The 15,066-nt window shown below is 44.4% G+C and overlaps 1 protein-coding gene across 4 annotated transcripts in view; it reads right to left on the reverse strand.

Moving 5' to 3' along the window:
• LOC120035090 (catenin alpha-2) overlaps positions 1-14,729 on the reverse strand; it is a 671,205-nt gene extending 656,476 nt beyond the window's left edge. For all 4 annotated transcript variants that reach the window (XM_038981862.1, XM_038981861.1, XM_038981863.1 and 1 more), the window contains exon 1: positions 14,628-14,729. In XM_038981862.1, the coding sequence (XP_038837790.1) occupies positions 14,628-14,729 (102 nt within the window). The remainder of the gene's footprint in view (positions 1-14,627) is intronic.
• Positions 14,730-15,066: the final 337 nt, after the last annotated feature.

Below are 15,066 nucleotides of genomic sequence, written 5' to 3' on the forward strand. Positions count from 1 at the left end.
CTCTAGCCTCCACTGGGGCCCCGGGTACAAAGACTCGCCTTCCCCAAGGAGCCACAATGGGGACGGCTACAGCTCAGCTAAAACAGCCAAGGACCGCTAACACAGAAATGATTTCAGCCTCCGCATGTTGGATTTTTGTGCAACTCAAAAGATTTCTATGGGGAGTTTTGGTACAACCGGTGACCGGGGAAAGTAGCTTGGCAGCCTGTGGACGGGGAGTGAAAGTCTTCTGGCTGACTAGGGATCTATGTGAATTAGTCTGCATATGCTGCACTTCTACTGCTATAAGAACCGTCTCAGCTCCCTGTATCAGTGCCCCACACACACACACACACACACACACACACACACACACACACACACACACACACACACACACACACACACACACACACACACACACACACACACACACACACACACACACACACACACACAGAGTGCTAGAGCATAAGGGAAAAGAATGGGACATTAACAGATGGTCCAGTGCGCTTTTAATTACTGTCCCCCATGGCCAAAGTGCTAACGCTGTGGTTCCCCCAGATTAGAGCGACGCAAGAGAGAACACCGAGCCGTAATAGCTTCACTTTAGTTTCTCATATTCTACGTTTTATTACCTCTTTCTGCACTAATAGCACGTTGAAAACTTTGCCTTGTGCTACTGCAGAGGTACAGTATGTTGATGAGGATTCAAACCACAGGACCGAATTCCAAAGCCTTGAAAAAATTGCTGTAGATTGTCGGGGTACTTATATTATAGCAATCTGTTAGATCTTCCATTGACGCAGTGCTGTGTCTCCTGTGCTGGGGCTGGGAGCCAGGCAGCAGACACGGTCATTGTCACGATCAGGCAGTCATCACCTTGTCTGTCTGTCTGGGTCCTGGCTCGGGTTTACGATGTGTGAAGGCAAACAGGCAGGCCTGACCTGAACACTTCAGTGTGCGACTGTGATAGTGGCTAGCACACACGCGCACACACACACACACACACACACACACACACACACACACACACACACACACACACACACACACACACACACACACACACACACACACACACACACACACACACACACACACACACACTATCCCCTCCAGTCATACTGGTGACAAGACGGGATAGAGTCTGATGGTTGTCAAATGCCTCAGAGACGTCCTGTGTACTTAAGAGGTGTTACCGGGACTCTTCATTTGACACACTTGTCCACTCCACTCATTTGAGGGGCGGTGATATATGACTGGGCATTTGTGTCGGCTCTATTCATGTAAGGTGACTGGCTAAAAGGAGCTCCGTGACAGTGGACTCTCTGCTCGGTCTTCCAACCCACAGCTTTTATCACAGCCTGGCAGGCTAGAGCCTGATAACATGTATGTGGAAGCCATATCAGCCAATGTGTGGAGCTGGATAATCTAGCCAGCATAAGATATCCTAGGACTCCAAATGGACTGGATAGGTGCTGACAATTGGGGCTATGTATTTATTTAGGCTTGTTTAATTTACCAGGAAGTTAAAATTCTTATTTACAATGACCACCTGGCCTGGCTATCTTTATGTCTGAGCCTGTCCGCCTCTCTCCATCTCTCTCCATCCCTCCTCTACTGTACTGACCTACTCTCAAGGTTCACTGAGTCTCTCCAGCGTCCAGAGGTTGGAGTGACTGTTGACCGTGACGCAGAGGTCCTGGCCTTGTCTCTGCTAATCAGTCAAGCCCTCTCCAGACAGACGAGGTCCACTCAGGCCACTGACCTCTCAGAGCGCAGAGCCCGTGATGATCGATTATTATTACATCATAATATGACTATAGATGATTATTACAATAAAGATACATATGATTGTATAAAGACGATTGCATATTATTTGAGTACTGGCTCAGCCTGTACTCTGTAGGCTACTTCATGTTCATATTCAGGCTCCTGTTTAAAAGAGCAGGTCATATTCCCTCCACTGTTGACTCGTGGCATGTAGAGGTTAAGATGCCCGTGTTTTCCTCTCTCTTCTCTGCAGTCTTTCTCTTTACTTCCCTTCAGTCCCTCTCAGTCCAGATGTTTACACACTTCCGTGGCAGCCGAGTTGACTTCCCGGTCGGACAGACTCGTCGTAAGCTACCCAGTAGGAGTGTCAGTGTTGGGGTACGTCCCAAATGGAACCCTATTCCCCATTTTAGCTCACTTCTTTTGATCAGAGCCCTATGGTATTCCCTATGGGACCTGGTAAAAGGTAGTGCACTACATAGGGAATAGTGTTCCATTTGGGACAAATGCACTGTACTACTCCATCAGCAGCAGGCAGCAGTGCTAGCTAGCTAACAGGGAAGGCTGCTGTATAATAAATGGGCCTGCTATCTCCTGCACTGTCAGGTGGTATAGCTAGCAGGCTCTCTGGGAGTCTCTGGAGGCAAGGCTTTTATTCCCCGCCTGAGAGCAACACTAAATCATCCAAATTGACAAGGGGAAAAAAAATTCATATCCGAAAGCAGTTCTCCCCGCACTCGTACCGGGACTACTGTGGGCAAGATAAAGTAGCTTGCCTATTGTGCTTTTATTCCTCCGAGCTCGGTTGCAAAGGCAACCCATGCCTCCGTGTGCGAGGCCGAGAGCGACATTGATACAGCAGAACAGCAGCGAATGCTGTATTCATGCTGTATCAAACACCTAGGTTGGTTCTCAAAATGGCACCCTGTTCCCCTATAGGGCTCTGTTCAAAAGGAGTGCACTATATAGGGAATAGGGTGCCATTTGGGATATATCCCATGGTCACTACCAATCCTTCTTAGGACCAGAGTGGCCCAGTACTGACCTGTGTGATGTGTGGGAGAAGTTGAAGCACAGAAAGGAATAGAACTCACAATGACCAGGGATGGCCATGTCTCTGTTCACAGTACAGCTACAAATGAACCAAGGGCGATCTAATCGAGAGAAAGCTAATTGATATTAGTAACCTACAGTGCCTTCAGGAAGTAATCACACCCCTTGATTTTTTCCCCACATTTTGTAGTTTTTGGATTTATGCTTTTAGACATTTTTACAAATTAATCCAAAACAAAAAGCTGAAATGTCTTGAATAAATAAGTATTCAACCCCTTTGTTATGGTAAATAAGTTCCGGAGTAAAAATATGCTTAACAAGTCACATAATACGTCTCATGGACTCACTCTGTGTGGAATAATAGTGTCATACATGATTTTTTAACGACTACTTCATCTCTGTACCCCACACATACAATTAGCTCTAGGGTCCCTCAGTCGAGCAGTGAACTTTAAACACAGATTCAACCACAAAGACCAGGGATGTTTTACAATGCCTCACGAAGAAGGGCACCTACTGGTAGATGAGTAAACATTGAATATCCATTTTAGCATGGTGAAGTTATTAATTACACTTTGGATGGTGTATCAATACACCCAGTCACTGAAAAGATACAGGCGTCCTTTCTAACTCAGTTGCCGGAGAGGAAGGAAACCGCTCAAGGATTTCACCATGAGGCCAATAGTGACTTTAAAACAGTTACAGTTTAATGGCTGTAACAGGAGAAAACTGAGGATGAATCAACAACACTGTAATTACTCCATAATAATAACCTAAATGACACAACACATCACTGAGTACCACTCTTCATCTTTTCAAGTATGGTGGTGGCTGCATCATGTTATGGGTATGCTTGTCATCAGACTAGGAAGTTTTTTTTGTTGTTGATAAAAATAAACAGAATAGAGCTAAGGACAGGCAAAATCCTACAGGAAAACCTGGTTCAGTCTGCTTTCCAACAGCCACTGGGAGATTAATTCACCTTTCAGCAGGACAATAACCTAAAACACAAGGCCAAATATACACTGGAGTTGCTTACCAAGACGACAGTGAATGTTCCTAAGTTGCCGAGTTACAGTGTTGACATAAATCGGCTTGAAAATCTATGGAAAGACTGGAAAATGGCTGTATAGCAATGATCAACAACCAACTTGACTGAGCTTCAAGAATTTATTAAAGAAAAATTTGGCAAATATTGTACAATCTAGGTGTGTAAAGCTCTTAAGAGACTTACCCAGAAAGACTCACAACTGTAATTGCTGCCAAAGGTGATTCTAACATGCATTGACTCAGGGATGTGAATACTTATGTAAATTAGATATTTATGTTCTTCATTTCAATAAATTTGCAACAAGTTTTGAATTCAGGCTGTGACACAACAAAATGTGGAATAAGTCAAGGGGTATGTCAAAGGCACCGTAGGTTGGAGGAGAACGCCATAACGTAGGTTAGCTAGCACATCTAGACCTATCGGGTTCTGTCAAAAAAAGACTTCCCTATTCCATTCTCTAGTTCTCTGTCCCAAATGGCACTACTGTGGGCCCTGGTCAAAATAGTGCACTATATAGGGAATAGGGTGCCATTTGGGATATATCCCACGGTCACTACCAATCCTTCTTAGGACCAGAGTGGCCCAGTACTGACCTGTGTGATGTGTGGGAGAAGTTGAAGCACAGATGGGAATAGAACATGATTGTTTTGTATCTCTATCATCTGAAGGCCCACCAGGGGCTAATTAGTTTAAACTAATACAGTACTGACTCTTTCTTAGTACAAGCCCTCTCTTCTCTCTCTCTTTCCCAACACCCTCCCTCTCACCCTTTCTCCCTCGCTCCACCTCTCTCCCTCGCTCCCCGTATCTCCCTCTCTACTCTCCGTCTCCCCTTCTTTCTTTCTTTCTTTCTTTCTTTCTTTCTTTCTTTCTTTCTTTCTTTCTTTCTTTCTTTCTTTCTTTCTTTCTTTCTTTCTTTCTTTCTTTCTTTCTTTCACATTACTCCCTCCCTCCCTCCCCTTACATGGAGAGTGTGTATTAACTGAGATAATTATAATTTCCAATCAGAGACACCTGCCGCTTGACTGCCCAACAACAAAGACTTGCGGGGGAACTCACACTACACACAACCTCACAATCTCGCCAAATCAATGGGCATCATGTCTGAGGATTCACACATTCACCCATGATCCCAGATTATAGAAAATAACGAGCCTGGCTCAAATAACACACAGAGAGAGATCAGCATTACTGCATGTTCACGTTGCTCTCATTAAAGCTACAATCTGGAAACTGGGAAACATATTCTAAACTATTATGTGGATGTCAGGGACTGTGCGTCTTTGCATCTACACTGTAAAACAAATCTAGTTGTTTGAACTAATTATTATTAAGTAACTGGTTCCACAGCCATTTTTTTTTTACTAAACTTTTCGGTCCAAGTGTTACTGGAACATTCAAAATGGCCTGGCTCCCCCTCCACTCAGTATTTTTGTTAAACAGAAAACCCAAACATATGGCAGCAGATCCACAAGGTCCGCCATGAGAGGTGACTGTACAGTTCCCTTAAGGAAAAGCACCTTTAGTAAATCCGCTTTCTCTGTGAGAGCTTCCCATGTCTGGAATACACTGCCATCACACACACACATAACTGCACCACATATCACACTTTCACAAAATGCTTGAAGACATGGCTAAAGGTCAATCAGATTTGTGAACATAATCCCTAGCTGTGTATTGCCGCTTTCCATGTTGTCTGTAGCTTGTGAGGTGTGGAAACACTTTGTTGCTTTTATGAATTTTGTCTTGCTGCTTTTTGTTCTATGTTGCTCTGTCTGTATGCTACGTCTTGCTTGTTCTATGTTGCTCTGTCTGTATGCTATGTCTTTCTGTATGCTACGTCTTGCTTGTCCTATGTTGCTCTGCGTCTGCTCACTTCTCAATGATTGTCTATATTGTAATTGTTTTTAATAACCTGCCCAGGGACTGCGGTTGTAAAATTAGCCGGCTGGCTAAAACCGGCACTTTTACTGAAACGTTGATTAATGTGCACTGTCCCTGTAAAAATAAAATGAACTCAACTCAACAAAAAAAAATGTGTTTGCCCAAAATTAGCTCCAACTTGAGAAGAAAACGTAGGCAAAAATGCAGTCAACTTAACATTGTGTTTGCTTAAATTGTCTCATGTGTTCATTCAACTAACTAAAAAAAGTATGTGGAACTAGTTACACACACACCCAGTGCTTGGAACATACAATGTTTTAAACGTACATATTTGACACACATATTTGACACACGTTGACACACAGGCGTATGAGCGTGACTGTGTGTGTGCGTGTGTGACTGTTTGTGTGTGTGTGTGCATGTGTGTGTGTGTGTGAGACTATAAATAAACTGGACAGTGGAGTCAGTATGTCACATCATCGGGCCCTTTTAAAGGTAGCATCCTATCCTTGGGAGGGCCGCAGCCTAACCTACCCAACAATCTACAGCAAAGGCTTTGTAATGTGTGTGTCTGTGTAACTAGTTCCTCTGCCTTTTTTAGGTAAGATGCCCAAATAATAATTGCTGCCAACTTTTTGTATTTAGTTCATTCATATGAATGAACATTTGAGCCAATTTCAGCAAACATATACTTCGTTTGACATGTTTCCACGAACTGTAATATAACTTCTTGGACTTTTCATCCGTACTTTCCGCTGGACTTGCACGCGCGTCGTGAGTTTGGATAGTGTACTGAACGCGCGAACAACAAGGAGGTATTTGGACATTAATGATGGACATTATCGAACAAAACAAACATTTATTGTGGAACTGGGATTCCTGGGAGTGCATTCTGATGAAGATCATCAAAGGTAAGTGAATATTTATAATGCTATTTCTGACTTCTGTTGACTCCAACATGGCGGATATCTGTTTGGCTTGATTTGTCGTCTGAGCGCCGTACTCAGAATATTGCATGGTTTGCTTTTCCCGTAAAGTCAACGCTGGTTGACTTGACAAACAAGACGAACTGGCAACGGACAAACAGAGAACACAGGTATGAATACACAGGGGATAATAGGGAAGATGGGCGACACCTGGAGGGGGTAGAGACAATCACAAGGACAGGTGAAAATGATCAGGGTGTGACAAAAACAAGTGACGCTGCTGCCGTTTTTCCGATAAACAAATCCCAGATTGTAGCTTTAAAAGAAACAACAGGGATCATTCCATCGTAGTAGCAGTAATATACAGATTATTCTATTCATCAAATTGAATAATTGAATTGTGTTGCTGTGTGTGACAGCGTAATTCATATTTCACATTATGTTCGTAAAACTCTTGGGTTATGCAGGGGGACTCAAATGGATCGTAATTGCCGAGGGGTTCAGGCATGGGCGACAAAGGTAAATGAATGATCACACACACAAAGTCATTATTTAGTTGTGACTTTCCTTTAGTCCTCCTAGGGACTAAATAATAATAATAATAACATTTTGTACGTAATGGAACAAACATTGTTTGCTACACTTTAATACAAAGGCTAATATAATAATGCTATCGTGTATGTGTGTGTGTGTGTGTATGAGAATAGCTGTTTCGATGGGGTTCAATCTCTGTCTGCATAATTCTGGATTCATTCACAATGGAATGCAATATAATAATAGGATAATGTGATCATGATAAATAGCCCATGTGTGTGTCACTGTTTATACGGCGTTCACTCACTGTCTCGGATTAATTTAATTCTGGATTAATAAACCCTTCATTAAGGGTTAGCCAAACACAATTTGCATTTAACTTCTTGCCACTATAGGGGGTGCTGTTTCGCATTAGCATAATTTGCTCTACAGATTAAACTGCCTAGTACTCAATTCTTGCTCGTACAATATGCATATTATTGTTATTATTGGATAGAAAACACTCTCTAGTTTCTATAGCCGTTTGAATTATGTCTCTGAGTGGAACAGAACTCATTCTACAGCACTTTTCCTGATATGGAGTGATATTTTAGAAATCTTGGCCACTGGTCCCAGGTCAGTTTTAAAGTCCCTGTGAATCCTATGAGGATACAAACACTGCCCACGCCTTCCTCTAGATGTCAGTAAGAGGTGACAATTTGAATGGAGTCGATTGCGCAATCAGGGCCTGTATAAAAGAACACAAGGCGGAAGTGGCTTTCTTTTCCTGCTGCGCCTGACGCACGAAGGACGTTGGACTGGCTCTCTTTCCAAGCTTTAGTTTAGCCACTTATATATCGCCGGTCATGTTTTTACTCGTTATAGGTGTTAAAACCATCATAAGGTAGTTAATTTAAACCGTTTTATAGCAATTTATATCCGTTTAGTGCGATTTTGAGGCATTTCTTTGTGGTGCACTTTGAAGCGATGGGCACGTTTCCAGTACCGGTCGAACGTTAGTGGGCATTTCGACGGACAAGAGGACATCTTTCGACCAAAAGAAGATTAGACCCAAGAAAGGATACATTGCCCAAGATTCTGATGGAAGATCACCTCATAGTAAGAAATATTTAAGATGATAAATCGTTGTTCTGTCGAAAAATGTTAAACGCATATTCCGCCATTTTCTTTGGTATAGCTTCGCTTGGCGAACCCTGTATTGCACAGTAAGGATAATTTTAGAAATGTAATTCAGCGATTGCATTAAGAACTAATTTGTCTTTCGATTGCTGTCCACCCTATATTTTTTAGTAAAGTTTACGATTAGTTATTCATTACGCCAGATCACTGTCCAAAATGGCGCCCGACATTTTCAGGCTAGTTTTGCTAGTATTGTCATTGTATAACCACGTTTTTTTGTGGCTAAATATGCACATTTTCGAACAAACTCTATATGTATGTTGTAATATGATGTTACAGGAGTGTCATCGGAAGAATTCTGAGAAGGTTAGTGAAAAAATTAATATATTTTGGCGATGATTACGTTATCGCTCTCTTTGGCTTGAATCAATGCTCGGGTAACGTTTGCACATGTGGTATGCTAATATAACGATTTATTGTGTTTTCGCTGTAAAACACTTAGAACATCTGAAATATTGTCTGAATTCACAAGATCTGTGTCTTTCCATTGCTGTGAGCTGTGTATTTTTAAGAAATGTTTTATGATTAGTAATTAGGTAATACACGTTGCTCTGTGTATTTATTCTAGTCGAGTTGTGATGGTGGGTGCAATTGTAAACTATGATTTCTACCTGAAATATGCACATTTTTCTAACAAAACCTATCCTATACAATAAATATGTTATCAGACTGTCATCTGATGAGGTTTTTTCTTGGTTAGTGGCTATCAATATCTTTATTTGGCCGAATTGGTGATAGCACCTGATGGAGTAAGAAACTGATGGAGTTAGAAAAGTGGTGTCTTTTGCTAACGTGGTTAGCTAATAGATTTACATATTTTGTCTTCCCTGTAAAACATTTTAAAAATCTGAAATGGTGGCTTTATTCACAAGATCTGTATCTTTCATTTGGTGTCTTGGACTTGTGATTTAATGATATTTAGATGCTACTATTTAATTGTGACGCTATGCTAGCGATGCTAATCAGTGGGGGGGGGGGGGGGGGTGATCCCGGATCCGGGGTTGAGAGGCGGTAAAAGTTAATAAAAGTGAACCCTCAAAATACAAAAAACAAATGGGAAAAACCGAAACAGTTCTGTCTGGTGCAGACACACGAAGACTGAAGACAACCACCCACAAAACCCAACACAAAAACAGACTACCTAAATATGGTTCCCAATCAGAGACAACACAAAACACCTGCCTCTGACTGAGAACCATATCAGGCCAAACACAGAAATAGGAAAACATAGAAATACAAACATAGACTGCCCACCCCAACTCACGCCCTGACCATACTAAATAAAGACAAAACAAAGGAAATAAAGGTCAGAACGTGACAATGTGAGTCTGCAGGAAACAAAGCCACTCACAAAGAGAAATATCACGCTTAGGAGAAATATGGACACATTGGCCTACACATGCAGGTAAACAAATCAACAACAACAAAACGAAGCTATCACACAGACATGCAAACTACATGCAAACACCAACCAGAGTTCGAAAGCACAGTTTGCACACACAAGCACACATAAGTGTGGTGCTCCATTAGTCCATATATCCTATTGAAGCCAAGCCCTCATCCACTTCTCATATCAGTCTGCGAGCCCTTGCTGTGTTTACTAGGAGGAGCAGCTCGGCCATACCAATTACCTACAGGACGTGTCAGAGGCGAGGGGCGAGGGGCTAGAGTCAGCAGAGGGGCAGAAAGACATGGACTAATGAAACAGGCTGGATGAAAGTCCTTTGATGTCCCGCGAGCACGTACACGCACACACACAAAAACGCACTGCTCTAAGCAGAGGGTTATGCCACCGCACAGCCTAGTCACACTCCATGTACCACACACAGAGAGCATGCATGCACTGTCGAGTAACAGCACAACTTGGCCTTTATTTGTTTTTGAACAGAAAACATGCTGGATGGAGCGGGAGGTAGAGAGGAGGAGAGAGACATGGAGGAAAGGGATAAAGGGAGAGAGACAGAGAGACAGAGAGACAGAGAGAGAGAGAGAGACAGAGACAGAGACAGAGACACAGAGAGACAGAGAGACAGAGAGACAGAGAGAGAGAGAGAGAGAGAGAGAGAGAGAGAGAGAGAGAGAGAGAGAGAGAGAGAGAGAGAGAGAGAGAGAGAGAGAGAGACAGAGAGAGAGACAGAGACAGAGACAGAGAGAGAGACCAGGCTCAGGGGAATGAGGTACTCGTTTACTCCGGACAAAGATGGGCACTCCCAATCATCAACAAGCAGGGACAAAGTCACAACCTTGTTGCTCTGCCAAACCACATGTCCACCTCGTCAATCACATTCATTATACCTCACTCCAAAAGCCAAAATGGGGGGCAGCGGCCTACAATATGCAGCCTCAGTTGAATCTTGATACAGAGGTACAGACCTGACAGAATAGTCTAGAGGCCTAGGACATGAGATGGGCCTAGTTAGATAGCATGAAAATAGGTATGGCGTATAGGTTCAGTTTATATACCAGAGATAAATATAGACTGTATGCTGATAAATGAGGACAAAAGAGCACAGAGCATAGCTCAGTCGACACTTTTCTTTCATATCCAATCTCAAACAGAGTTCTGCTGTTTGGACACTGTGCTTGGGCTGAGTTAGCTTAGAAACTGTAAACTGCAGAACGGCTGTCATGGGCCTCGTCTGGAGAGACTCAGGCACCCGGAGGACTTTGCCCAAAACAGACGAGGCAAGGGAGCAGAACTGCACCGTCGCTGATCAGACGTGACAGGGTCGTGATCCAGACCGTGCGTGCGCGAGCACGAGCGTGAACTCACACGCACACACGCAAACACACACGCTCACACACACACACCATTACACACTTCTCTCTCTCGTCCTCAGAGAGGTAACAGACCCGTCCACGGCGGCTGAGGCGGACAAAAGGGCATCGGTGCTCAAGCGTGACTCCCCCTGGCCTTTCCCCCGGCTAGCCAAGGAGGAGGTGAACCTTTTGGATCCCTGTGTGGTTCTGGGTGGCAGCACCCCTTGGTTACCCACAGAGATGAGCCTGACGTGTGTGTGTGTGTGTGTGTGTGTGTGTGTGTGTGTGTGTGTGTGTGTGTGTGTGTGTGTGTGTGTGTGTGTGTGTGTGTGTGTGTGTGTGTGTGTGTGTGTGTGTGTGTGTGTGTGTGTGTGAGAGAGAGAGAGACTGTGACTAGCTGTCTCTGATTCAACTAGCGCTCCTCGCTAGCTAGCAACAGGCTGAGCCAACCCATCCCTGTCAATGCCATTCTGAGTCAATTCACAAAGACACTGTCCATCCATCCATTCACGCATTGATTTCAGTCATTCATTTAACTTCACCTGCCTGAGATTGAAGCCCAGGGAAAATATCATTGAATGCATTCAAGTCAAGGGAGCGTGAATACACGGCGAGTGGCACTTGAATTTCAACACCGGAGTTTCTTGAAGGTCGACGTTGCAGACGGACGAAGTTAATCAAATGTGAAGTGCGTGCAGTCTCTCAGACAAAAGATTAAATCAGAATTAGTTTTAAAGTTGAATCACTGGTAAAGCTTTAAGAATTGCTACCGACTGATCTCTGTTGGAGACCGTGACATTTGAAAAAGCTCAAAGTTGGAATTTTGGCAGCACTTGATTTCACAGGCCTTGAGTGTGATTTCAGATCACTTTGTTGATGCAGCTACAGTAAAGAAGGCTAATAAACAATTATGGTAACGACCCTAAACTATCCCAAACATGGAAACTGTCTTAAACTAGCCCAAATATGGAAACTAGTACATCCATCTGCCTTCCTCACTAAACTGTCAACCCAAAATAGGCTGTGTACACCCGTTGATATATCTACTGTCTGTGTAGGCACCTGCGCAGCCAATACAAGCCCAAAAATATTATCTCATCTCTCCTTTACCCTCCTTCACTTCTTCCCCCACTACTCATCTTTACTCCTCCCTCTTCTCTTTCCCGCCGTCTCCCTTTCCTCTCTTTCCTCTCCTCGTTGAAATGGCATGGTACAGATGAGACAACCGCTTGATACATAGTTGTCACTGGCCGTGACAAAGAAAAAGGTCACATAAAAAAAATAAAAAAAATTGAAATGATATCATGCCTGGCGGAAGAGTAGGAAACGTATTGGGGAAAAAAGTGCCTGAAACGAACCAAATCAATCACACAGGCTGTGTCTTAGAGTAGATGTTTCCCCTTCTCTTTCTCATCTATTTAAAATCAAAATCTCCCTGTTGTCTCCCTTCGAGCTGTGATTTAGCGTTTCCCCCGCTGCTGCACTCGTTGGAGACCGGCTGCCTTCAGGAACTATTTGGTCACGTAATAAATGAAGTATAACATTTTCATATTTTATTCTAGACTGTTGAGGTGCAGTATAAGGGCCCAGTCTATCTTACTAAGAGAAACAGCAGGCTGCATGACCAGGCAACTTCAGTCAAATAAATAGAAAGCTTAAAGCTCCAGTGCTGGGTGACCAGGCAAGAGAAATAACAGGCTGCTGTTCCAATGTTGGACTCGGTCTCAGTCGGAGCAGTATGGGAGAGACAAGGAGTCAGTTTACAGAGGAGAGAGAGAGAGAGAGAGAGAGGAGCTGTCCACGGTGGAAGCCTTCTCCCTCACACAGCAGAGAGAGAAGGAGACAGTATACAGAGGAGAGAGAGAGATAGAGAGAAAGAGAGAGAGAGGAGCTGTCCACGGTGGAAGCCTTCTCCCTCACACAGCAGAGAGAGAAAGAGGCAGTATACAGAGGAGAGAGAGAGATAGAGAGAAAGAGAGAGAGAGAGAGAGAGAGGAGCTGTCCACGGTGGAAGCCTTCTCCCTCACACAGCAGAGAGAAAGAGGCAGTATACAGAGGAGAGAGAGAGATAGAGAGAAAGAGAGAGAGAGAGAGAGAGAGAGAGAGGAGCTGTCCACGGTGGAAGCCTTCTCCCTCACACAGCAGAGAGAGAAAGAGGCAGTATACAGAGGAGAGAGAGAGAGAGAGAGAGAGAGAGAGAGAGAGAGAGAGAGAGAGAGAGAGAGAGAGAGAGAGAGAGAGAGAGAGAGGAGCTGTCCACGGTGGAAGCCTTCTCCCTCACACAGCAGAGAGAGAAAGAGGCAGTATACAGAGGAGAGAGAGAGATAGAGAGAGAGAGAGAGAGAGAGGAGCTGTCCACGGTGGAAGCCTTCTCCCTCACACAGCAGAGAGAGAAAGAGGGTGCGCAAACAGTGTGCGCAAACACACACTAATGTCGCTCTCATCCACAAATAGGCTAGACAAACAAAAGCTGACTCGCATCTCTATCTCTCTGTCTCACTCACACACACACACACACACACACACACACACACACACACACACACACACACACACACACACACACACACACACACACACACACACACACACACACACACACACACACACACACACACACACATCTCTGTTCCAATCAGTGTGGTATCTGCCATGTGCCTCCCAGTGGGGGGGGGCTCCTGTGGGAAGCACAGCCCTCAGCCACATCACGTTCTGCTGACCAAGCACTAGCAACACTGGCTGTATGTGTGTGTGTGTGTGTGTGTGTGTGTGTGTGTGTGTGTGTGTGTGTGTGTGTGTGTGTGTGTGTGTGTGTGTACGTGCGTGTTTTAGACAGGGGAGTGGGGTTGCAATACAACGTTAGCCAATGAACTGCCGGTGACGTTCAACTGTCCCTGCCATCATCAGCGCAAATCAACCAGCACATACACACTAGGACCACAAACGAAGTGTCGTTTGACAAGCAACCAATTGCTACACAGCACAACAAGCTGCAGGTTCTGGTTCGTCCGGGGATGCCAGAACCATCCGTCACTAACCCAGAAATAAACTCAACAGCGAAGATTAAAGAGAACAGAAATGACGCTTGATACAACGGGGCAGGCCGAAGACGGCAAGAAGAGTACAATCGATACTTCCAAAACTCTCAAGGGGAAGCTGGAGTAAAGGGGTTGTAGAGGAAGGTACAAAGTTAAACAGTAAGTCTAGCAGTTTCAAAACAGACACGGACAGTGTGTGTGTGTGTGTATGCTGCTACCCGCTGCCTGCCAGGAAGCTGCAGGTTTATCAAAGCTTCTTAGAGAAGCGGTTGCTAAGCAACCTAGTTTCTGGGGAATGCCTCTCTGGAAAGAAGAACTTTTATCTTTTGATGGTTAGCACGGTTACTCATCATGCGACCGCGGTTCGCTGACCCACCTCCGTGTACCCCGACGACTGTGTTAGCCCGGTGAGCTAACACAGCCTCTGCTAAAGCTGCGTGTCCCTACCTGTGTGACCAGGGGCTCCAGCAGCCGCTCCACGGTCAGGGTGCGGATCTCCAGACTCTTGGGGTCCCATTTCAACAGGATGGGGGACGTAGCGGTGGTCATGGTCTCTGGCGGAGGAACAAACAGAGAGAGAAGTTAGAAGAACACACTTATTTGGAGAGAGAGAGAGAGAGAGAAAGAGAGAGAGAAAGAGAAAGAGAAAGAGAGAGAGAGAGAGAGAGAGAGAGGGTCTGTATAAGCTTGTAATTTCTGTGGCGAGGCATATTTCAAAGAATGCCCCGTTTATGTCTCCCTCTAGGCCTAGGCAGTGACACTTCATGCACCATAAACAGTAGTTTAAAAGAGGGATGCATTAGAGAGTGTTAAACTTAATGGAGGAATTTGATGGAGTTGCTTTAGAGCTTAATGTTTCCCTTCTGATGGGGGAGAGACATAAACC

The sequence above is a fragment of the Salvelinus namaycush genome, chromosome 42 (assembly GCF_016432855.1).
Source record: "Salvelinus namaycush isolate Seneca chromosome 42, SaNama_1.0, whole genome shotgun sequence".
NCBI classification, from domain to species: Eukaryota; Metazoa; Chordata; class Actinopteri; order Salmoniformes; family Salmonidae; genus Salvelinus; species Salvelinus namaycush.